The 23,844-nt window shown below is 39.9% G+C and overlaps 1 protein-coding gene across 1 annotated transcript; it reads right to left on the bottom strand.

The window, feature by feature from the left end:
• Nucleotides 1-222: 222 nt before the first annotated feature.
• Nucleotides 223-20,600, bottom strand: cers2b (ceramide synthase 2b). The gene is made up of 11 exons (XM_028580197.1): nucleotides 20,134-20,600; nucleotides 13,638-13,811; nucleotides 12,772-12,889; nucleotides 12,550-12,668; nucleotides 7,153-7,210; nucleotides 6,856-6,906; nucleotides 5,734-5,826; nucleotides 3,858-3,986; nucleotides 3,434-3,540; nucleotides 3,148-3,301; nucleotides 223-2,047 (listed from the first exon to the last, which is right to left on the bottom strand). The coding sequence occupies exons 2-11, from the start codon at nucleotides 13,808-13,810 to the stop codon at nucleotides 1,907-1,909; spliced, it is 1,143 nt and encodes a 380-aa protein (XP_028435998.1). The 5' UTR covers nucleotide 13,811; nucleotides 20,134-20,600; the 3' UTR covers nucleotides 223-1,906.
• Between the last annotated feature and the right edge of the window lie 3,244 nt (nucleotides 20,601-23,844).

The following is a 23,844-nucleotide window of genomic DNA, read 5'->3' on the forward strand; positions in this document are numbered from 1 at the left end:
GGATTTTATGGGGTAATCTTCTTAGATGATTTAACAGGATGACCTATTTTCTGCTAAAGGACTGTGTCCATGCTACTGTATTTTAACATTATGCCAGATAAGAGTTTCAAGGGACAAAATAATGTTTTATGGTCTCATGTCTTTTTGCACTGGAATTTATAAACTTAAAGATTTACTGTTTGCAGACATGATGTACAAAAAAGGAAAATAAAAATGCTTTCATTGTGATTCATGATCTTTGTTTTTATTGTTAATAACAATACTTAGGCATCATTGAACAAAAAAAATACAAAATAAGAAACAAATAACACTGTAATTAGGACAGCTGTTTCTTCTATATCACCGGGGGAAAAGAGGTTGCCGGTTGGTCTGGGTTAGTAAAAAAGAACGTGGTGGTGGAATGAGGGTGAGTTTGAAAGGAAGGTAATTTATGAAGAAGAGGAGTGATGGATGAGACAGTGGAGGTAGGAGATACTAGTCTTAGGGTTAGATCTGTCATGTGGAGACAGGAAAGAAAACAAGTGGACATGAAGACAGGACAGAGCTTCCAATACATTACTGATAAGGCACTTGACATACAACCAACTCTAAAGCATAACAACGAAACTGCAACATTCATTTCTTGAATTCCTCATAAGTCTCAAACACTAAATTGCTAAAAATTGATTTCAATATTTTTTAACATCAAAACCCGTTTTATACACACAATCATACCTAAAATCATTCACTTAGATCAACACGTAAATTCTAACCCAGGTTAACAAACATAACCCAGGCTACAAGGCAGTGAATTGAAGAAATCTGGCCCATAATTGTGAAATCCGGAATTGGTTAATCTGTCCCATTCCATTCTATTTAGTAAAACTCCTTTATTTCAACAAAGCATCCCAACTTTGCAATGATTTTGTTGAGTCATTGGTTTTCAGCAGGTGGCAGCATCAGCATGATTCAAGACTCAACTGTATCAAACAGCTTTAGCCAAACCAGAAAGGAAAAACATTCAGCTTTGTCAAAACTAGCAGGAAGCAGTGATTTATATTGCAGTGTTTGTGCTAAGCACTTGGGTATTTCTGCCTGCTCAAACAGCAAAGAACTGAGAATGAAGACCTTTGCAAATCAGAGATCATCTCTTTTGGAAGAATTTATTGTACAATACTAAATTAAGAATTGAACCGAAATTAAAACAAGAAAGCAAGATTTACTCTTTAAACCTTAAACAAGGTAAATTTATAAATAGCACGGGCTGCATTGGAGACCAGAGGCCATAGTCCTACTGTAAGTTATTACAGTATATAAGAGACACTGTGTTTGTGCAAAGACGTTGCAATATCAACACTTACATAATTGCATAGACAAGGAAAAAATTAGGGAATTAAATGCCCTATTATCTCACTTTCACTCTTTTGTTCTTTTATTAGAAAACAAAAAGGTGCAACAAAATAAAGCAACACAAGATTAAAGCAGAAAGCTTTTTAAAAATGGCATTTTACCAGCCATTAGCTGGCTCTAAGGCACAAAGAACAAGGAAAGCTAGAAGCAGTAGAAGCAGCATCACCCCCATCCTCCATCCATTTTCTTCCCTGCCTTATTGAAATTTTGTGACTGACACACTGACAATGATAATTTTTCTCTAATGACAAAGCAAAAAAGCCATGCCACCTAATGTAGTGTATATTATCTGCTGGATCTCTGTGCCCTCTAATAGTACGAATGAACATGTATGAGTGTTTGTGGTGTGCAAAAGTAACTGTCAAATTTCCTCAGGATACCTGCTGTTCTTGGTTTAAAGGGGATGACTTGGCCCCGCCCTAAACCACAATCCCCTCTTCTTTCTCTCGCCATCCCTCCCTCCTGCTCCCCTACAGAGGGATATGAGTCCTTCTCACATTCTTTTGTCCTGACACTTTTACTCTGTCTTGCGGTGGTTGTTGTTGTGGACTGTGTGACCGTTCTGCACTGGTCCATTTTTTTCCATGTACTTTTTATCCTCCTCTTCTTCTGATTCATCTGTTTCCTCTTTGTCACTCCTTTCATCGTCAACTTTTTCCTGAAAATAAAAAAACAACAAAAAACAGGCCGAAACATGTCATTAAATACTCAAACTGTACTGGAGCTCTGACCAGTGTCAGAACAAACCATCCAGTTGCATGCATGAAAGTGTGTGTGTGTGTGTGTGTGTGTGTGTGTGTGTGTGTGTGTGTGTGTGTGTGTGTGTGTGTGTGCAACTGGTTATGCACAAGAGGTCTGTAAAATCACATTTCTTTCATACCTTGTATGTATGTACATATGGAATATATTCTTATATTTCATTACATTACATCAACTGCTACTAGCTTAATGAACCCTAATCTCCAACTCAACTGTCAGCGGTCAAGTTGCATTGTAGGTAATGTAGGCACCAAGTTTTGACAAGTAAGAAGAATGTGTATAATAAAAAAAAAGACTACATCTCTGGTTCTGCTGCATCTATTTTTATCCTTTTTTTAAACTGTTCCCGACAATGTTACAGGACTGCAATGCAATAACTGAGTTCATCTTCTTTCTGTGATTACACCTATAGTGACACCCCAACTCCTTTCAAAGTTTACACTTGAAGGGAGACTCCAACCCCTTTTAGCTCTCAGGTCTTCACCCTTGAACAAAGTGTCTAAAGCCCCTCTAACTACTATTATACACGGCTTGCTCCAACTGCTTTTCAATTCTTGCACTTCAGTTGACACTGACATGGATTTTCTGTTCATACACTTGAACTGGCACTACTTTCTCTCAGGAGTTCCACTTCACTTGACTCTTTCAGCTCAGTTTCACTTTTCAAAACCTGTCAGCACTTTCACTTCAACTTTACTCAGCGCTACACTGAAACTTTAATTTCTTTGAGGACCTTCATTTTAACTTTAACTTCTTTTGGTATTTCAAATGTCTCAACTGCAGATTTTCAGTGTCAAATTTCAAATGTTTATTTCTTTTGCATTTTCTGGTATTTTATTTTATCTTGTTTACCTTTATTTATTGCTATTTGTGTTTTAACCAGTGCTGGAGGATGAAGATGTGAGCGCAGATGTGTCCATGATTCATCCATTAAATCATGGATTTAATGGATGAATTAACTAAATTTGAACTTTAAATTTGATTTTTTTCTTTGCTTACGTTATTGGTGAGGAAGCGGATTGCTATGCGTATGATGAGGATAGCCCAGAAGATATGTAGACACTGCAGAGTCATCAAAAGTCCGTTGAAAAAGTAGTAGCCAAAGAAGGGTTCATAGATGGTCACTGGGTAAACCCACGTACAGTAAATAATCCTGGAATAGAGATAGTGAGGATTAAGGAAAATGTAACTTAAACAACATACAGGTGTATATTGCGATAAGACATTAAAACAATTGCTTAAAACGTGTGTGTGTGTGTGTGTGTGAGCGTGTGAGTGTGTGTACCAGAAGGGGAAGATGACCAGCCGAGTGATAATGAAGATTGCAGCAAATACAATGAAGATGTAGTTACAGGCATTTCGCCACCCAGCATAGTTGAACATCTTTGCAGACTGTCAGATGGAGAAAGAAAGAATAAAGGAAGAAAGAATAAAAGGATAATGTATTTGTTTATATTATAATAAAAATGGAAGCCGGTTTGCCTCTATTCAACTAAAGATGACGTGAAGTTTAGTTTTCTCCACAAGTTGGCAGTGTGTCAGAATTTGTCTTACGGTAGTTGAAGTTGCATTGCAATCATGTGTGAACAAAACTTAAAACTCAGTAGGGATGCAGCATGTTAACACCATTTATTTATACTGACCCCATCTATATGTTTGCTTGCCAAAGTGCGCTAATCAAAATGAATAACTGTATGAATGACATTTACCTCAAGGAAGTAATCTGATGAGTCGTGAACCAGCATGATGAGAGTTCCAGCACGGATGTAATTAACACACCAGGAGAAGCTGATGAGGAGGATGGTCGCCACATGGTGAACTATCTGCTCCTTGAAGTCCTAAAGAGAAGGTGGAAAGACGACATAGAAGTTATGCTGCGAAAAGGAAACTGTTTGGAATATTTATTTGTGTGTTGTATGTTTTGTGTGTGGGTGTATGTGTGTGTGAAGTGGTAAATCCTGTTTAAGAGGCATCTAGGTTAGAATAATTTGTTGGAGGAACACAATGGCCCTCATTTATCATTCTTGCGTAGAAACGGGCGTATATGTTGGCGTAAGATTATGCTTACACTCCTCTCACCGCCTGATTTATGAAGCTGTGCGTACCTTTGAAATCCAGGTGTACGCAATACCTGCCCTTGATAAATGCCGCGGCTGAAAATGATCGTCATTAGAATAACACGCCCCAATATATTCTGGGTTTTGAGGCCTCGCCCCTACAATTCACGACATGGCGAGACGTAATCCGGCTGAGAAGCGGCACTTTTCAGAGGTGGAGATTGAAACCGTGATGTCTCCGTTTCATTTGCATTAAAAAGTGTACTATTTGGCAGCCTGAAAACTGGTATTACAGGCTGTAGAAAGAATGCGGAATGGAAGGAGATCACTGATGCGGTCAACAGTGTTGCCGTGGTAAATCGGACTCCAGCTGAAGTTTAGCCTATTTAATTTATACATCGACACATTTTCTATAGTCCTAATAGTAATATACAGGCTTCTATTGCAATCTCTTAGGCCTAAATATGTAGTTGTACTTATATTTAAATAAACACACGGTAGCAGAGTTTATGCAGGGTTTTTTATTTTACTCGTGTTTTTTTTTCATGAGTCGGAACGAGGCAACAGCTGAGGGAGAGCGCGTGTCCTCCGCCCCCCGTGCTGGACAATGTCTCCTGACAGCAGAGGGCCTGGAAAAACAAGCCAAAATAACTTGGTCAGTGGCAGAAATAAATCATTCACTTGAAAGAGAAACAAAAACCTGAAGAATAAATTAAAAAATATTGTGCATCGTCATGTTTCCTGTATTGAATATCATTGCCAAACATAACACTATAGGCTACCTTTTAAAAGCAAGGAATGATATCCTGTCTCCTTCGTATAGCCCCCAGTTAGGGCTGTTCTGGACACTGCTCTCCGGGCATTGGGTCATCTGGCTCCATCGCTACATTTATGGCACCGTGTTTTCCTGCGAGATGTTGTACAGAACCCCCCCAGGCTAAAACAGTGTTGCATACCGGCGCATAGAGGTCTTCTTTTAGTTTGCGTTTTGTGGTGTTAGGAATTGTTTTTCTGCGCATTTCCGCACTAACTCAAAACGTGCGTACATGTACACCATCTCCTGAGCTGGCGTAGGATTTGAGCGTGCCGTACGCCAACGTCCATATTGATAAATCTCAAAGTCACCGTGGTTTTGGGTGTACGCACTTTTGATAAATGAGGGCTATTGTGCCTCTTTGGCAAGATTTCCCCCCACTGTGCTTAGCTGACCCTGGCTGAGCAAAGTCCACACACACACACACACACACACACACACACACACACGTGTAACAACAGTCTAATGTCCAGCCCACAGTCAATGCCAGATGTCAATCTGATCAGTCAGTAAGAACAGACTTTGTCTTACTTGTGCGTACAGTTAATCATCATATATTAACCATAAAAGTGGTAAACCAAATACTGTTTGTATAAATTATATGTTTTCCATTAACAGCAATTGTTGTGTATATTTGTATTCTGTTCCCATGAAAGTCTTGTTGTTTACATAATACCACCTGAACAAAGGAGGTGAAGAGATCAATTCACTCACTTTGCGTTTCACGTCAGAAGCCACACTGAAGAGCAGAGAGCTGTAGAAACCTAGCTCAATCATGTAGTACCAATACTGAGATGGCAGGAGAGTCTGAAGGAGAGGAAACAGCTTTACTTTCAAAATCCATACACCAATGTGAGCAAATCTATATTCTGAACTAGGGCTGCAACTCAGCATTATCATCACTATTACTGAGTTAATCGTATTGTCATTATTCATTTGATCAACTGATTAATTGTTTGGTCTTGAAAATGTCCATTACAAGTTCCTAGAGCCCATGTTGAGTCAAAAACCTAAAGATATTTTGTTGATTATTACACATAGACCAACCAGTTAATTTTTAGCATTTTTGCTTAAAAACGTACTTAAACGACAAACCGATTATCTAAATGAATGGCGTAACTACTCATTTCAGCTCTATTTGGAACTCTGTAGAAGGAGGGCGTCTTGTGATATGTGCATCGGGGTTTCGGCAGTGTTCAACAAATTGAATTTAAGACCTTTTAAATACATCATAAAATGCAATGTAATACCCTTTTCACGGCCATATCGGTCAAACAATGACGCAAAACCAGTAGGGACAATAAGGCCTATTTATATTTATTAAGTACATATTTTTTATCGACATTTACATCACATCTTGTCAGTACTTCCTGGCTGTATAGAACAAGTCATATAATTAATCAATTAACATGGCCTGGAACCAGAGAAGGGGCAGAAAACTGAGGGATGGATTAACAAACTAGGTTTTTGCTAAAACTGACATTTATGAGTTGATGAGCTCCCTTGCTACTGTGGCTAGCAGTAGCAACAGTGTTTGCTACAGGTCTGATAATGCTGATTAAATCTCCATAAAAAAGGATTGAACAGCCTCCTGCTGCACAATCAAAACCAACCTGCACCAGTCTCACATGTGGTTTATAGAACTGTAACGTCTCCCAAAAGCCAACAACCACATTCAAAAAAACATTTGGTAGGCGAGAGAAAATATTCATTGAAAAAGACTTTTAAATAGCTTTAAAGGCCTTTTTGTGATGGAACTGAATTAAATGCTTTTTTAAAGACTTTTCTGCAGATACCCTGGGGTATTCAGTGTACCTAGCCATCCCAGAGACTTACCAGCACAGGGAAGCCTTGCCACATCTCTTTCAGGTCATACAGCCAAGGTTTCTGGAAGGAGAGATGCGTTGTGAATGAGACAGCAGAGCTCGACAGATGTATTTATATCAACTGACTCAGCATGGCAATGAGTCAACGCTGCACCTTGGACAGTGCGAGAGGCAGTCATCACAGCAAAAAAGACAGACAACCATGGAAACTGTCATGTTACGATGGCAAGACAGGTGATGAATGAGCATGTGAACATAAAGAGATGAGAGGTGGAGGAGGAGTCGAGGTTAACATGGCAGTACTCACATCGATGAGGGCGGCCAGGCCAGCAATGAAAGCAAGAAGGTAAAATGTAAATCTCCAACTGCAAGAGAACACACACACACACACAAACACACACACACACACACACACACACACACACACACACACACACACACACACACACACACACACACACACACGTTGTACTCGGTCAATGAGGAAGAGACAAGAGACACATTTTCTACCAGCAGACACTTAAACATACACACACACACACACACACACACACACACACACACACGAACACGTGCCATCACACACCGAGAGCTGTCAAACAATATTCCCTCTCAATATCCTGTAACAGAGCCGGTAAGAGTCCATTCCCACTACAGCCTCGTACAGGTGTAAAGAGGGGATTTCACAGCAGCAGAGAGACATGGACAGAGAAACACAAGAACAGAAAAGTGAACACAGAGAAAGAAGAGAGATTTATACCAGTGGGGAAAATAAGGGAGAGTAACAGAAGCCTATTGTGTGCACACAAACAACAGATTGATTCAGAAGACGCACAGTGAAAGACACACCATAACCAGAGAGCAACAAACATGCAGTCACATGTACGTCTTCTCACATCCACTCGAGCATCATATGCAGAACATCAATCTGCTTAAATATCATCTTCCACACATACAGTGGGGATAACAAGTATTTGATACACTGCCGATTTTGCATGTTTTCCTGCAAATGTTTATCATAGGTACACTTCAACTGTGAGAGGTGGAATCTAAAACAAAAATCCAGAAAATCACATTGTATGATTTTTAAATAATTAATTTGCATTGTATTGCATGACAGTATTTGATCACCTACCAACCAGTAAGAATTCCGGCTCTCACAGACCTGTTAGTTTTTCTTTAAGAAGCCCTCCTGTTCTCCACTCATTACCTGTATTAACTGCACCTGTTTGAACTCCTTACAGCTTACTTGTATAAAAGACACCTGTCCACACACTCAATCAAACAGACTCCAACCTCTCCACAACGGCCAAGACCAGAGAGCTATGTAAGGACATCAGGGATAAAATTGTAGACCTGCACAAGGCTGGGATGGGCTACAGGACAATAGGCAAGCAGCTTGGTGAGAAGGCAACAACTGTTGGCGCAATTATTAGAAAATGGAAGAAGTTCAAGATGACTGTCAATCTCCCTCGGTCTGGGGCTCCATGCAAGATCTCACCTCGTGGGGCATCAATGATCATGAGGAAGGTGAGGGATCAGCCCAGAACTACACGGCAGGACCTGGTCAATGACCTGAAGAGAGCTGGGACCACAGTCTCAAAGAAAACCATTAGTAACACACTACGCCGTCATGGATTAAAATCCTACAGCGCATGCAAGGTCCCCCTGCTCAAGCCAGCGCATGTCCAGGCCCGTCAGAAGTTTGCCAATGACCATCTGGATGATCCAGAGGAGGAATGGGAGAAGGTCATGTGGTCTGATGAGACAAAAATAAAGCTTTTTGGTCTAAACTCCACTTGCCGTGTTTGGAGGAAGAAGAAGGATGAGTACAACCCGAAGAACACCATCCCAACCGTGAAGCATGGAGGTGGAAACATCATTCTTTGGGGATGCTTTTCTGCAAAGGGGACACAGGGCTCCAGACTGCGACCAAATGGTTGCATTTTGCGACCAAAATTTGAGTGTGCGACTGAATTTAACATCCAGTCGCACATGTGCAACCAGCAAATTTGCCCCCATTTTTTACACGTTAAATGTCAAAATGTAGGTACCTGAGCGCGTAAGCGCAAGCTTATCTGTCCTCTCTGAAAATTGACAGAGAGCGGTGGTAACAAACACACACACTCGCACACACACGCAGAGGTGCGATCGGCGCAAACTACATCGGCTGTTTTGTTGAAGTCACAGTGAGTGATGCCGATAAAGTGGTTTCAAGTATGGTTACAGTTTTTAAAAACTTCATACAGACAGCGTTTGCTGCTATATAATATTAAAAACAGTCACGGTGCTGTTGACGTTACACTTCCTCTGAGACAAGCAGCAGGCACAACAGTGTGCAACTGTGCCCTGGTGACTGACTGACAGGCTGAGGTTTGAAGGCAAGGCAACTTTATTTCTACAGCAGCTTTCAGCAACAAGGCAACTCAAAGAGCTTTACATGAAACATTAAAGAGCAATTGAAAACGGTCATGATGAAAATACAACAAGCTAAACAAGTTACAGTGAGTAAGAAATGAATAATTATTCAATTTAATAGGTTGTAGGGATGGGTTTGGGAGGAGAGAGGGAGGGGTTTTATTTTTATTTTTGTTTAATTTCTTTAGAGTGTAACATATTCTTATAAAATAACATAATGTTCTAAGTACATAGGATAAATAGGTTTGGAATTATTTTTACAACTGAAATAATTGTTTTGTAATTACAGAGGGAAAGTACTGAAAAAATTTACCATAATTTCAGGTATCTGTACCAATATTGGTTCAGATAGCCTAAACAATACATGTTTAATTTTGAATTCATTGTAGTTGTAGATAGAGATGTTCCAATACCGATACAAGTATCGGTATCGGCTCCGATACTGCCTAAAACGCTGGTATCGGTATCGGGAAGTACTGGAGTTTATGCACCGATCCGATACCACGTAATAAAGTCCTAAAGATAATCTACATTAAAGTAGTTTATTTAGGTTCTTTTTCCGTTATAACTGACTGTCAAACTGGAGAATAAAAGAAAGTTCTGGGGCATTCATTGTTTGTGTTTGTTCATGTTTCACAAAGAGTTTAACCTGAGCCAGCCGACAACAAAGATAGAAATCATATCACATCCATACAGGGATAGTAGTATACACTTGTTAAAACATAATAAAATATATGACACTGGTATCGGATCGGTACTCGGTATTGGCCGATACGCAAGTTCAGGTATCGGAATCGGTATCGGGAAGCAAAAAAGTGGTATCGGGCCATCTCTAGTTGTAGACCAGAGCTGGTATATTTTTTAAATATTTTGTTTACTGTCATGACAGCAATGGTGCCTTCGATGTTGCATCTTCAAAAGTGACACTGAATTTGAAACAGCACATTGTAATTTCTGCATCTATTATCAAAGTATTTATTAGTAATACAGTGGAAATTAGTAGAAATGTGAATATTTGGTTAGCATGTTGATTTACGGTGTGTGCCCCTAAATTTTCTGGTTGTGCCCCTAAAATTTTCAGTAGGGGGTCACTGTGCTCCTAGTGAAAAAAGTTAGTCATGTGCCCTAGGACAGGACGACTGCACCGTATTGAGGGGAGGATGAATGGGGCCATGTATCGCGAGATCTTGGCCAACAACCTCCTTCCCTTAGTAAGAGCACTGAAGATGGGTCGTGGCTGGGTCTTCCAGCATGACAACGACCCGAAACACACAGCCAGGGCAACTAAGGAGTGGCTCTGTAAGAAGCATCTCAAGGTCCTGGAGTGGCCTAGCCAGTCTCCAGACCTGAACCCAATAGAAAATCTTTGGAGGGAGTTGAAAGTCCGTATTGCCCAGCGACAGCCCCAAAACCTGAAGGATCTGGAAAAGGTCTGTATGGAGGAGGGGGCCAAAATCCCTGCTGCAGTGTGTGCAAACCTGGTCAAGAACTACAGGAAACGTATGATCTCTGTAATTTCAAACAAAGGTTTTTGTACCAAATATTAAGTTCTGCTTTTCTGATGTATCAAATACTTATGTCATGCAATAAAATGCCAATTGCCAATCAACATAGAGGAAACACTGATATATATATATATTTTAAAGCTGCAGTAGCTAGAAAGCAACAAAAATGCCAGAATTTCAAGTAGAATGAGAGCTCTTTCTGCAGCTCTCCCTCTCCCCTCTCTGTCTGCATGTGCTGAACAGCCAATAGAAACACACTCTCTCTCTGAAATGCCCTGTGATTGGCCAAAATCTCCCGTCACGGACTACATTTTCTGAAGCCTGAAATCAGAGCCAAGCAGAGGTGCAGAAGTCTAGTTTTCTCTTAAAAACGACATCAAAAATATACTGCATACCACAGCTTTAAAGGTCCCATGGCATGAAAATTTCACTTTATGAGGTTTTTAATATGACAATATAACATTAATATGCGTTCCCCCAGCTTGCCCATGGTCCCCCAGTGGCTTGAAATGGCGATAGGTGTAAACCGAGCCCTGAAAGCTCAGTTGGGCCGATCTGGAATCTTGCTCCTTATGAGGTCATAAGGAGCAAGGTTACCTCCCCTTTCTCTGCTTTGCCCGCCCAGAGAATTTGGCCAACCCATGAGAGAGAGACATCATGGCTTTCAAATGGGCATGAAGTGGCAGTTGGTCAAGGCCACACCCCACCCTCCACCTTGCCCCCCCCTCTCCTCCTCAATAGCTACAGACACAGAAATGGCACATACTAAGAAAAGCTCATTGTGAGGCTGGCTCTAGTGGCTGTAATTCTGCACCAAGGCTGAATTTCAGGAAAGAGACTTCAGATACAGTATTAGGGGACCACTGGTCTATATAAAAGCATCCAAAGAGCACCATGTCATGGGACCTTTAATGTCCATTATTAACAGGAGAAATTATTACAGCAAGCTTATGGGCCTTTGAGGGCACCTGACTATTATTTTAAGACATACTGGAAAAAATCCCACTTATCCTTAGCTCAGAAAGCAATCTGCTCCAGAACAGCGACTGGGTAGACCTTGTGAGAAGATTATTTTTTGTCAACTACTGTTTCCAAAGTATATGACGGTTTTTATAGGGACTATTTCTTTAGTTCCAGCTCTCAGTTAGGTCAGTGTCTTCTCGTAATTTGGGTTAACTGACCCTTCAAGTCATGTAAAAAAAGCTTTTATGGATCTGTCGACACACATGTACAATGACCATGACAATGAAGCTAATGGTAACGTCCATACACAGAAGTTATACGTTGAACACAACACACTGTGTGGAATAATGCATTAACAGATCATCTAAGAAAGTGTTTGTCAGCAGTATTATGCTATCTGCTGCTGTTTATGGCACTCTTATAGATACGGTTATCTGTAATACTGTACATTGAGTCATCTGCCAGCTGACACTAGCTAGTTTCAGTAGCCTTGTGTTGTCAGGTGATCATGCTATAGGTTTAACTCAGGTAATGCTCACACATAAAAACAGCCAACAGTGGTGAGAGAACCCCTGTTGCAGAAGCCCTGTGCTAATGAGTGTGGATGGTTGGATTTGTCTGTGCATGTGTGAGAAGAGTTGGGGCAATGCTACAGGCATGGTAGCAGCATAGTGGCATTATAATAAGTGCATGTTAAAAATAGAGGGCTACTTTTGCCCTTAGAAATGTGCTCATATAGCCGGGGGAACGCAAGGGTAGGCAGCTGCTCCATAGCGCTATAGACATGTGTGCATATGTATGTGTGTGCGTGAGTTTACCTGGCCTCTCGAAACTTTTTGAGCAAACTCGGTCTGTCCTGGTTCCTTCGTCTCCTGAACCATCGCTGCACTTGTCTTTCTGAATAGCCAGTCTGCTTGCAAAGACTTGCTATTGAAGTCTGAGAACAACACAAATGTCAGATTTAAGTATTTAATTTCCTGGCAACACACACAGCACGCTACTCTGTCTTTTTTTAAGTGTGTATGGGTGCAAACATGTACCTGTGTGGGACTTTTGGTAATGTTACAGTAGTAGGACTCCAGTGTGGGGTTGTGAGGGACTTTGAGCCGCACTGTTTCTTTCACCCCGAGCAGAGAAGCCAGGGGTGTAGCCACCGTCCTGCAATCACAAAAACATTGTCGAGATTAAAAGGAGATGAAATGTAAAGAAGTTAAAGACAGTAAAGGGTGCAATCAAGGACATTATTTTAATGTGTGAGAAATGATCTACTCAAGTGTGAGATAAACAAAGCTAATAGACATAAAAAGCAAATAAAATCATTAGAGGTTAGGATGATGAAATTCAGGATGACGAGAAAGCCTCTCAGCCATGTGTAGCGTGATAACCCAAAGAGCAACAATTATCCTTCATGTTTATATATGTAAATGTTTGTTTGTCTTATCATATTCATAAAGTTTTCAGCTAGCCCACTTTATAATTTATCACTCTATGATTCGAATGGGATTTAGGAATAAAAAACAAATTTTGTCTTGATTTCTAAAAGATTAGCAACTAGAAACAGGAACACTGTACTTGTGTGATAAACAATGTGAATTACTTGAAAGAACTGGGCTGTACTTATAAACTAGGGCACAGCATAGTGAACATTAAATCATTGCTGGGATAGAAACTGCATTCTGGAAAAAAATAATGTAATTAGAGGTCAGAGTATGAGATAACCGATGGCCAGACTAGAGGAGAAAGAAAAGGAACAGAGGGAAACTATCAAGGGACAAAACAAGTTAGACTGGACAAAAGGACAGAAAATAAGTGTAAATATAGAGGAAGCAAATGTTTGAATTAATAACCAAAGACATAGATGAGGTTGCACAGATATCCAGTTAGACAGCATAAAAAATGGACTGACCTTTCAAAGATCTGACGCACAATGAGGAATATAAGGGCGATGGGTAGCGCCACCCACAAGTCGTGGGCTTTGGCGTATACTCGTCCATCCCGATCCTCCAGGTCAGCCCAGCCCAGGCCCTCTGGAAACCACAGCCGCTCCTGCCAGAACCACTCGCTCAGCCCAGACAGCATCCTGCAACATAGGACACACAAGGAGTCAGCAACCAACTCTTTGGGTTTATTACACATGTTCGAGAGGCAGAATCCACACCCTAAAAAACATGGTTCCCCCTAAAATCTGAACGCACAAGCAGTCTAAAGGAGCTTGCTCTAGGGGCTTTAAATACAAGCCTATGTATAGGGGAAGACATCTGTTAATGGGAATATTTTCTACCATGTAATTAAGAGGATTAGATGATGGCACCAATGTTTCCCTCTCATTGGAACAGAGCACAAGCAACATGCTGGGAGCTCAGCTCAGGAGGCCCACGTGAGGGAGGAGAAATCAGACCAACAACTGAGCTTCGTGCTTTCAACACCAGCTCTTTCCTAAACAGTTGACAGCCGCTGCGAACTATGCTTTTTTTATTCTCAGTGCAGAGAAGAATATTTCTGCTGCTAAGTTCAGGGAGTGGCAGAGAAAGAGAGTAAAAGGGAGAACTAGCAGCTGAGGGATGTGAGTCATGATTCATCCATATGTGCAGAGCAGCGGGGGCGCCCCCACACACTCATCTCTGGAGTCCCCTTGCAGATCTACAGTAACCCCCCCTTTTACACTCACTGTAGCTGTAAATGCCAAAGCCCTGTAACCACATCACTTCCACTCCCATCCCCACCCTGCTGCTCCCTGCCAGTAATCAAGAAAGATTCCTTCCTTGGCCCAGAGAGCTTAAGCAATGTGTATGTAATGTGCACCCTCCCTTGACTATCTTTAAAATATGCAGCTGGAATTAGACTTGAATGTAAAGAACTGAGGTTTGCCTAAAGAGAAGCTCTGTGGTAAAACAACTTTGACAAGGACTTTTAAACAAAGCAGCAGTGTACTTCATGCATAAGATTCACAAAAATAATACACTTTTAAAGAAAGTTAGAATTTTCGTCAATGCCCTTATCTTTGTCTTAGTCCCTGATTAGTTCTTTAAATACAAGGTTTTCAGATCAGTATTTGGTGTTTGACACCGATACACCACGCTTCATTAATTCAATCCTAAAGATAAAATAATATTGCTTCTAGTTTCAGCCTCTGACACTGTCCATGATTGAGTGTGTTGGTTATTTTCCACATCATGTCATGTTAGTCATGGCCCTCTTTTCCTGTTGCAACAGAATGGCTGGCCGAGCACTCGGCTTTCCTTTCTCTCTCTCTCTTTCCTCTCAGCACAGTGGATGGGAAGGGTGACATATTTTTCAAAGTTATTTTGCCAACACTTCCACTTCAGTAGCACTACATCTCACTTCTCCTGGAGTGTCCTGTCAGATCTTGTGAGTTTGTGTGCATGCAGGGTTCAAAATTAGCACAATTTACCTGCCAAATGCTGGTAAAATATGCAAGTGGCTGGTAGATTTGCTTCACTCACAAGCCAAAAAAACAAACAATGGTAATCTATTGAGTGGCTAGTAAAATTTGAACTTTCACTAGCCATTTGGCTGGTGGAATAAAAGTTCATTTTGAACCCTGTGGGCACGTCTGGCTCCATAAAAAGCAGTGTAATCTAACCCAAAACAGATAACTAAATGAGCTTCTGAGCACAAGTAAAGACAGTTCAAAGGGCAGAATGAATGAGGAATGCAGACAGACTGTGTTGACTTCTCTGCATATTAAATGATTTCATTTAATAAATTATTTCATTTAATAACAACAAACTACAAACTGTTAATACATATATTAGCTGTAATTAGGCTCAACATACAAACATGCACATATACCTAAATTAAACAATCAAGGAGGAAATGCTTGCAACTAAACATTATATTTTGCATGGCTGCCGCATGGAGATGATTTAGGATTCAAGAGGATATTTTTAGGGTTTCTAGTTGAGATCATCTGATGAATTCAGCATGTTAAAGCTTGTTTCCCCCCACAGCTTTCCTAACAACACATTCCATTGGCCCACAGGATCATATGACCAGACTCTGACCATTTCAAAGGTCCAATAAAAATAAAGCATGCCTTTGGCAGGGGAGGGAGAAAGGAAGTTCTCTGACTGTCTCCTCTCTCTTCCTCACTATGAATGTCCATTACAAGGATGTGGTGATTGTAAACACAGACCCAACATCAGGCTGGAAGAGTACAGCTCCAGATGCACTGATGTTTCATCTCAGCTCTACCTGAATCCTAAGCCATAATGCAGTTTCTCAAAAATGGATGAAATTAAAGGTCCAATGTGTAGGAATTTCTCCCATCTAGCATAGAGATCATATATCGCAATTAACTCTCTTGCACCACGCAGTTCAAAGTACGTATTACAGCTACGGTAGCATTCACCCTTCAAAAAGCCAGTCTCTTGCTCTTTTCAATATCCTTTTTCTGGGCGAAGAAGACTCCTGTTCCTGAAATTTGGATTTTGAATACGTGTGGTCCTCCATGTTTCCTTCTTCAAACTTGCCGGAGCCGAGAAGCTACAATACCCATTAGCAGTACCTGTGAGTTTATCATGTGACAGCAAAAACGCAAACACGGAGCAGTATGTCCTGAATGTCCTTTACCGGCTAACATATTTCAAGATGCCGCATGAATATGGAGCGTCTACCCCAGTTCATGCGAATGCAAATGTAAAATTTTAAGCCAAAAAGGAATACTTGGAATTGATGGTGGCGGTAAATATTCATGAAAAAGGACAAGTTTGTGAATGGGCAACACAGATTTTGATAATGAACAACTAAACACGATACACACTGGACCGTTTAGGGAACAAGCCTCAGAGGAAAACCTAAACAGACCAGACTGGAACCTGGTACAGAGTCCAGGAATATTTAGAGAATGTAAACACACTGCCACCATACCAGGGGGATGCTCCAGTTTTCCCATTCACTTTCCATGGATGAATAACATCTTATGGAGTTTAACAGACACCCAATACTTTGTTTATCTGAATGACAGGAGACTGAGTCGAAAAAAGGAACATAAGTCACGAGACTGTAGCAGTGAGTCATTCATAACATACCATCTATGTGTGCATAACTACCTATTAGGGCTGCTTGATTATGGAAAAAAATATAATCACGATTATTTCAGTCAATATTGAAATCACGATAATTTAACATGATTACTCGTTGACTTCTGGAAACATGTTGCAATTATTGAACTTAAAAAACTGGAAAAAGTTAAATAAATCAACAGTAAAAAAAACACATACAACTGTGAAATTTGCCATAATACTTTACTATTTAAACTGTATTTTTTCATTCAGATCACAAAGAAAATAAGAGTTTACTTGCAAAACGTAATGAGCTAAATAATTGTTTTTTCTCGATTATTCTGTTTTGTGATCATTGGGAGCCAAAATCATAATCACAATTACATTTTGATTAATTGCACAGAGCTACTACCTGTTTACTCATATCCATCCATACTTAAGCTGTTCACTTACAGTTGACTCATTCCAACGTCAACTTTAAAAAAAAATGACTAGGACACAGACAGCCTGGACAACATACACAATAAGAGGTCAAAGCTTAGTTTTCAGTACCTCAAGTTTGGAGGTTTGATAAGTCAGAGACAGAACGGCACATCAATTACATGCTGATATCACAAAGGGTCACAAGACAAAAGAGTCAAAATGTCAGCAGTCCTGAATTATTTCATGGCCTTGAACATTGCTGTAGCTCATATTAGGTTTTAAAAACATTACAGTATTGTATGGACAAAAAATCAATATTGTCAATATTGTTTTAAGTAAAGATCTGTCAGGTACTACAAGTTGGCATTGAATACTTTGATATTTCCTGAATTTGTTGATATCTTGCTGATTTTAGACTTAATTTTATGTTTTGTTTCTATGTAGATGCTTTAAATTAAGATAAAATTAAACACTGTGTTTCTGCCGGAAAAACTATTTTATATTCCTCATTGTGAGGTTATGAAGAAAGTACAATTAGGTATCAGTGCCAAAACTCAGGTATTATATTAGCACCAGTATAAATAGATCTGGAATGATACCCTATAAACCTGCAATTCCATAATGCACATTTCACTGATAAAGCTAACTGTTTTGCAAATTGATTTAAATATTGTAATAAATTCATGTAATGGGTCACCTTTCCTGACAGGGTTGATAATCTTTCATTTAATTAGTATGCTATTTAGTGTAGGATTAAGGTAATAGAGCTGAAACTATTAGTCAAAATCAATTGACCGAAATTAATTAAGCAAATTTGGATAATCAATCTAACATTCGAGTCATTTTTCAAGCATAAAACATAAACATATAAACATTCACTGCTCCAGCTTCTCAAATGTGAATATTTTCATATGATCAGTCATATGATGGTAACTGAATATACTTGGATATGGACTGTTGGTTGAATACATCTACCTATTTGAATAGGTCACGTTGACCCGAAGAGGCGGCTGGCATGCTCTCTGCAAATCAGCTGTAACTCAAGTCATGCCTTGGACATTTTGAGGGGTTTCTGAGGGTGAGTCAGGCACATCCTTCACATTTTAAACATTCTTCTGGATCTTGGTTTGACTGAAAACGGTTGTGTCATTTTTAATAAAGTACAAGATAGTAGATACAATGGTATACTGCAAAAGGGAGAACATGTCAAATCATTACAGGGGCAGACAGCCTGTTTGCAGTGATCTGTTTCATCACTCTCCTCCAATCTTCTGTGTTATAGATAAGAGATCCCAAGAAAGTCAACTACAATACCTGTGACCCCCATGAATTGTTAATGAGAGATTCAATCATGCAGCAGAGTGATTTGAATAGGCCTCTTCAGGGGGTGTAAGGGTAATATTGTCATGTTGATTCTCACGGATCCCCACAGGATTCAGGCCCATATATGCCCTTTATGTTGAGTACAGTTACCTTGCCCAGAGCAATTAGATGGCCCTTGGGTATATATGAGGCTTTCATTTTAAATGGTAATGATTCATGTATTTAACTGAATTACTGATTAGTTAGTAAACAGAGCTAAATCAGTAGAATTTGTAAATATTGACAGATGATAGTTGAAGTTATGTTCTGTTCAGGTTAGGGAAAGATAGAAGTTATATTCTGTATTCCTCCTCTAGACTGTCAGGGTTTTGTGGGGCTAACATAATGTTTGACCTGGATGCAGAGCTTTCATCAATAAGAGGGTTTCCCCTTCCCAATTAATTATTTAGTTAGTCTTTTAAATTGACAACCACAGATAGTAAGTAAGTATCTTGTGGTCTGGGGAACAATAACTAAACCATATAGCCCAATTATCATCTTTTAGATTAATTATTCTGTCTATGAAATTGAGCCTAACCATAACCCCAAAATACACAATTTGCAGTGTATATAACAGAGACAAGCCTAAAATCATCACATTCGAGAAGCTGGAACCATTACTTAATAAATAACTTAATAAACATTAATCAATTATCAAAATTTGTTGGTGATATATTTTCTCTTAATCGACTATTTAATTAATTGACTAACTGTTTCACAATAGTGTTGGTCTTTCACCCAAAGATTAACATGATGTTTGACCTGGATGCTTGACAACACATGCACACATATTTGCCTATTATTATGTCATAGATTTGCACACATTTGAGTATGAATGAGTGCTGATAGTGATATAAACAAATCTGGTTACAAACAAAACAACACTATTTCCATAATATTAATTAGGGCTTCCGGTGGCTGGATTATCCACCCTATCTCAATTTATGAGATTCTTATTCAGATATATTTTAAATTCGAGGGTGTTTTTCTGTCACCGTGGTGTTCATACTAGCTTAAATGTAGCTATTCAAAAAGGGAGATAGTGGAGAAGCTAGCTAAGTGAAGAACACAATGGTGGCAGCAGGAAGGGGTCCCACACCGAAACAAATCACTGTAATTAAAAAAACAGTCATTATGTAAAAGGTTCTAAACGTGCTATCACCCTGGGTATTTCTGTCTGTAAATCATGGTGTTGTATCCGCGGCCTGTAGTTGTGTAGTTACAGTGATAATGTGACATAATCTGCTGCTAGTTAGCAAACTTTAGAAACCGACCCACCACTGGGCCACGCGCCAGGCTGTGTTTTCAATATTATACAACAAAGGTTAACGGTTATTAACGTACTTTCAGACAGTTAAAACAATACACAGACATGCATGCGTTTATCCTGATAAAAACACAAATAAGAAGCCTGTTAGATATATTTAATTAACCGATTCCTACATGAATGCGTAATGACTTCTGAGAGAAGCGAGGATGCGGAGCATGCGCCCCCACTCACGCGCACATAAACCCTTATATATATATATATATATGTCAATGACATAAACGAATAACGTCTACTCTCCGACATGAAAGTGAAACAGTACTTACTTTGGTGTTTCCCCCCCCCGTAGTTAAAAGTGATATCCGGCTTGCAATTATATAAAAAAAATGTTTTTTCCACAAGCCGTCCAGGTCCCACTTAGCTAGCTAGCAATAACCTAACGGTCCTGTTGAGTGTCTGCCAGCCCGCTGGTTGTGCTCAGAAGGCACAGTTTGTGTCCAAGTTTAGTCTCCGGAATGATTTTTTACATATTTCCATGGCGTACAAAGTTTGTTTTTCCTCTTAAGAAAAACATTAATCTAAAAAAATGTCTACAGATTGGAGTATGTGCGAGATGCTGCAATGCGACCCGCTATTTTTCTTCTTTCTCTATCTCTCTCTCTATCTCGTCATGTCCGAGCTAAAAACAATTCCTCACTAGTGTGTCCCCGAGAGTCGGCGGGGTCTGTGGCCGGGCAGAGGCGGAGGAAGGGCCGGCACGAGAACGGAGGGAGAGGAGCAGACAGAGGGAGGAGTGAGGGAATAACGGAAAGGGAGGAACGCAGATGACGTCCTATAGCACATGAGAGCATTTGGCTGACACACGCACACACACACACACACACACGCGCGCGCACACACACACGCACGCACACACACACACACACACACACACACACACACATCTTTCTGTTATTTTATACTTGGATGATGAAACTACTTTTTCTCGGGTCACAGCTTGACTGCAGCAGACTTTCACCTCCTTGTTATTTGCAAACGTAGGATACTGTTGCACTCATTTACTGTGAATATTTAGCTAAAGGTAAAATACATTTATTGATTGTTATAATGGCAATGTTTATAGGGGTGGTTTATCAACCTTTTTGTCTTTTGCAGAATCACACCTTCATTTTTTTCTGTTTTATTTCTTAAGGTATTTAACTGTTCTTCAAAGCCCCTGGCCATCACTGTTTGTGATGAAACATTGCCTCAAATGATCTCCTGCCTGAGAACAGTTGTAGTCAGTAAATAAACAGGTTATTTTCAGTGCTGCATCTTGTGTTTGTACTAGAACATGTTTAGATGCTTTAAGGTTAAAAAAAAAAAAAAAAAAAACCCAAAACAGCCCAGTCTGCTCTGATTGGCCAGCGTGCTTCCTAGAAACTCCGGCTCCTCCATGTTTCACAAGTTGAACCCCATGGTTGAACCTGCAGGTACTGCAACACAGTATAGGACTTTGTACAGTGAAAAATCACCAATAAAGGCTTCTAAACATAGACTGTATATTAAGTCTATGCTTCTAAACCAAATATTACATAACCGGACATTTCCCAGCAGTAAAGTGACCGGAATTTGAAGAGAAATGACCAGCATTGGCCAAGATTACAGCTATGTCGCGTTAGCATGTAGCTAGTTAGCAGTTAAAGGAACCCACCGACTTATTGGGACTTTAGCTTATTCATCGTATCCCCCCCAAGTTAGACAAGTCGATACATACCCTTCTCATCTCTGTGCGTGTTGTAACTCTGTCTGACGGCCCCACCGCTAGCTTAGCCTAGCACAGATCCTGGAGGTAACCGGTTCCAACTAGCCTACTGCTCCGAATAAGTGACAAAATAATGCCAACATGTTCCTATTTACATGTTGTGATTTGTATAGTCGCAGGGTGTACAAATAACAACGTCACATGAGACACAGCCATATTCTAACCGTATACAAACTGGGAACTATATTCTCAGAAAGGTGAAGCATTGCTACTCTCTGCTCCTCACCGCGGGGCTTCTCAGGTGCTGCAAGCAAATCACTCCGCACAAGTAGCAGAAGTAGCAGTGCTTCGCCTTTCTGAGAATATAGTTCCCAGTTTGTATACGGTTAGAAGATGGCTGTGTCTCATGTGATGTTGTTATTTGTACACGCTGTGACTATACAAATCGCAACATGTAAATAGGAACATGTTGCCGTTATTTTGTCACTTATTCAGAGCAGTAGGCTAGTTGGAACCGGTTACCTCCAGGATCTGTGCTAGGCTAAGCTAGCAGTGGGGCAGAGTTACAACACGCACAGAGATGAGAAGGGTATGTATCGACTTGTCTAACTCTGGGGGATACGGTGATTAAGCTAAAGTCCCAATAACTTGGCGTGTTCCTTTAAAGGCTTCTGAACCAAAACGCTACTCAATCGGACACGTTTCAGCAGTAATGTGACCCGGAATTGGGGAGAATTTAACAACATTGGCAGCCCAGATGACATACTTTACTGCTGTTAGCTTTGCAGCTACTATAGTTAGCGGTGGACAATAATAGAATATAGCAGCAAATAAAGGCTTTTAAACCAGATACTAGCTACATAAACAAAACATGTTTCAGGAGAAATGTGACCCGGAATTGGGGAGAATTTAACGACACTGGCAGATGACATATTTTACTGCCGTTAGTATGTAGTTACATACGACAATGTTAACACCGCAGTGGCAAAAAAGAAAAACACTCCAGTCCTGCCTACTTGGAGCAGATGAACAATCATAAAAGGCCAGCTTAGAGTTGCGTAAGACTTGGCCAAGAGTAGAAAAAACTGTTGTTCAGTATAGGTTGTAGCTCACAGGGATTTGTCTAAAATACGTTTACCTAATTTTTTGAAGTTTTGGACACGTTTAACATGGAAATTATCATTATAACATTGTAGATAAGACAGAAAACACAGTAAAGCATAAAATGTCCCCTTTAAAAAAAACACATTTTTAAACAAACAATGTTTGCCTGTGCAGGGCAATGTACTTTTTCTGACATTTTGATACTGACATTTTGCACATGCGTGCGAAGGGGTCACATTGACAAGGTCAGTGAGTTTGCCACTGCTCCTCCAGAGGGAAGTTTTGTGACCTATAGGCTTATCAGTGATATTCAAAGTCTGGGTTGCAACTCATCAGTGGGTCATGGTAGATTTTGAATGAGTCAGGAAGTCAAGGGGTCAAGAATAAAAAAAAATATGAACCAACTGTTGACAATTAAACAGTTTATCATTAAAGTATGTTCTTTGCAACCGCCCCATAAAATCTTTATGAAATCGAAAAATGTTCTGGAATTAAACTTTAAAATAAGCTCAATGAAGACGCTTTACGTTGAGTCTAATCGCCAAAGCTTTTGCCTGTTGCTAACCTCAATTAATATACACCTCCAATTGATTTCTCCTCATAGAAATATGTATATGGAACTTGAAATTACAATCACATCAGTAGATGAACAATATGTTTTCTTTCTTTAACGTGTTTCTAAAGTAGGCCTAGAGCAATTTAAAACGTTTGAAAACCACAGGGCTGAAATATTGTATTATGTAGTTAGTCATCAAGCTCAGTAATAATCTTATCTCTACTCATAATTTTGCCTGAGCACATGTTCTTTCTCTTTTGGTAAATCGATCCTGAGATCAACTTAGCAAGCAAAAAAATGTGTAATACCTTCGTCCCAGAGGGAGGAGAGTTTGCCGGAAATGGGTTCACAAAGATAAAAACAAATACAGCATTTCATTTAGCTGACAAATTAGTAGCCTATTCCCATAAACGAATAAAGGAGATAACAAACTTGGAGCATCAGCTTATTGTGGGTGAAAACGCTGTATTTCATTCTCTGGTTACATGCTCTCTACTTATGCCCCCTTCTGGTCAAAAGATGGATGTGAGCTCTCACTTCTGTGGCAAAAAAAAAAAGTCACAATCACACATCACACATACAAACACATACACACTTAACAAATCACATTAGGACATTTAGTATGATACTTTT

This window comes from Perca flavescens, chromosome 6, assembly GCF_004354835.1.
Source record: "Perca flavescens isolate YP-PL-M2 chromosome 6, PFLA_1.0, whole genome shotgun sequence".
Lineage (NCBI taxonomy): Eukaryota > Metazoa > Chordata > Actinopteri > Perciformes > Percidae > Perca > Perca flavescens.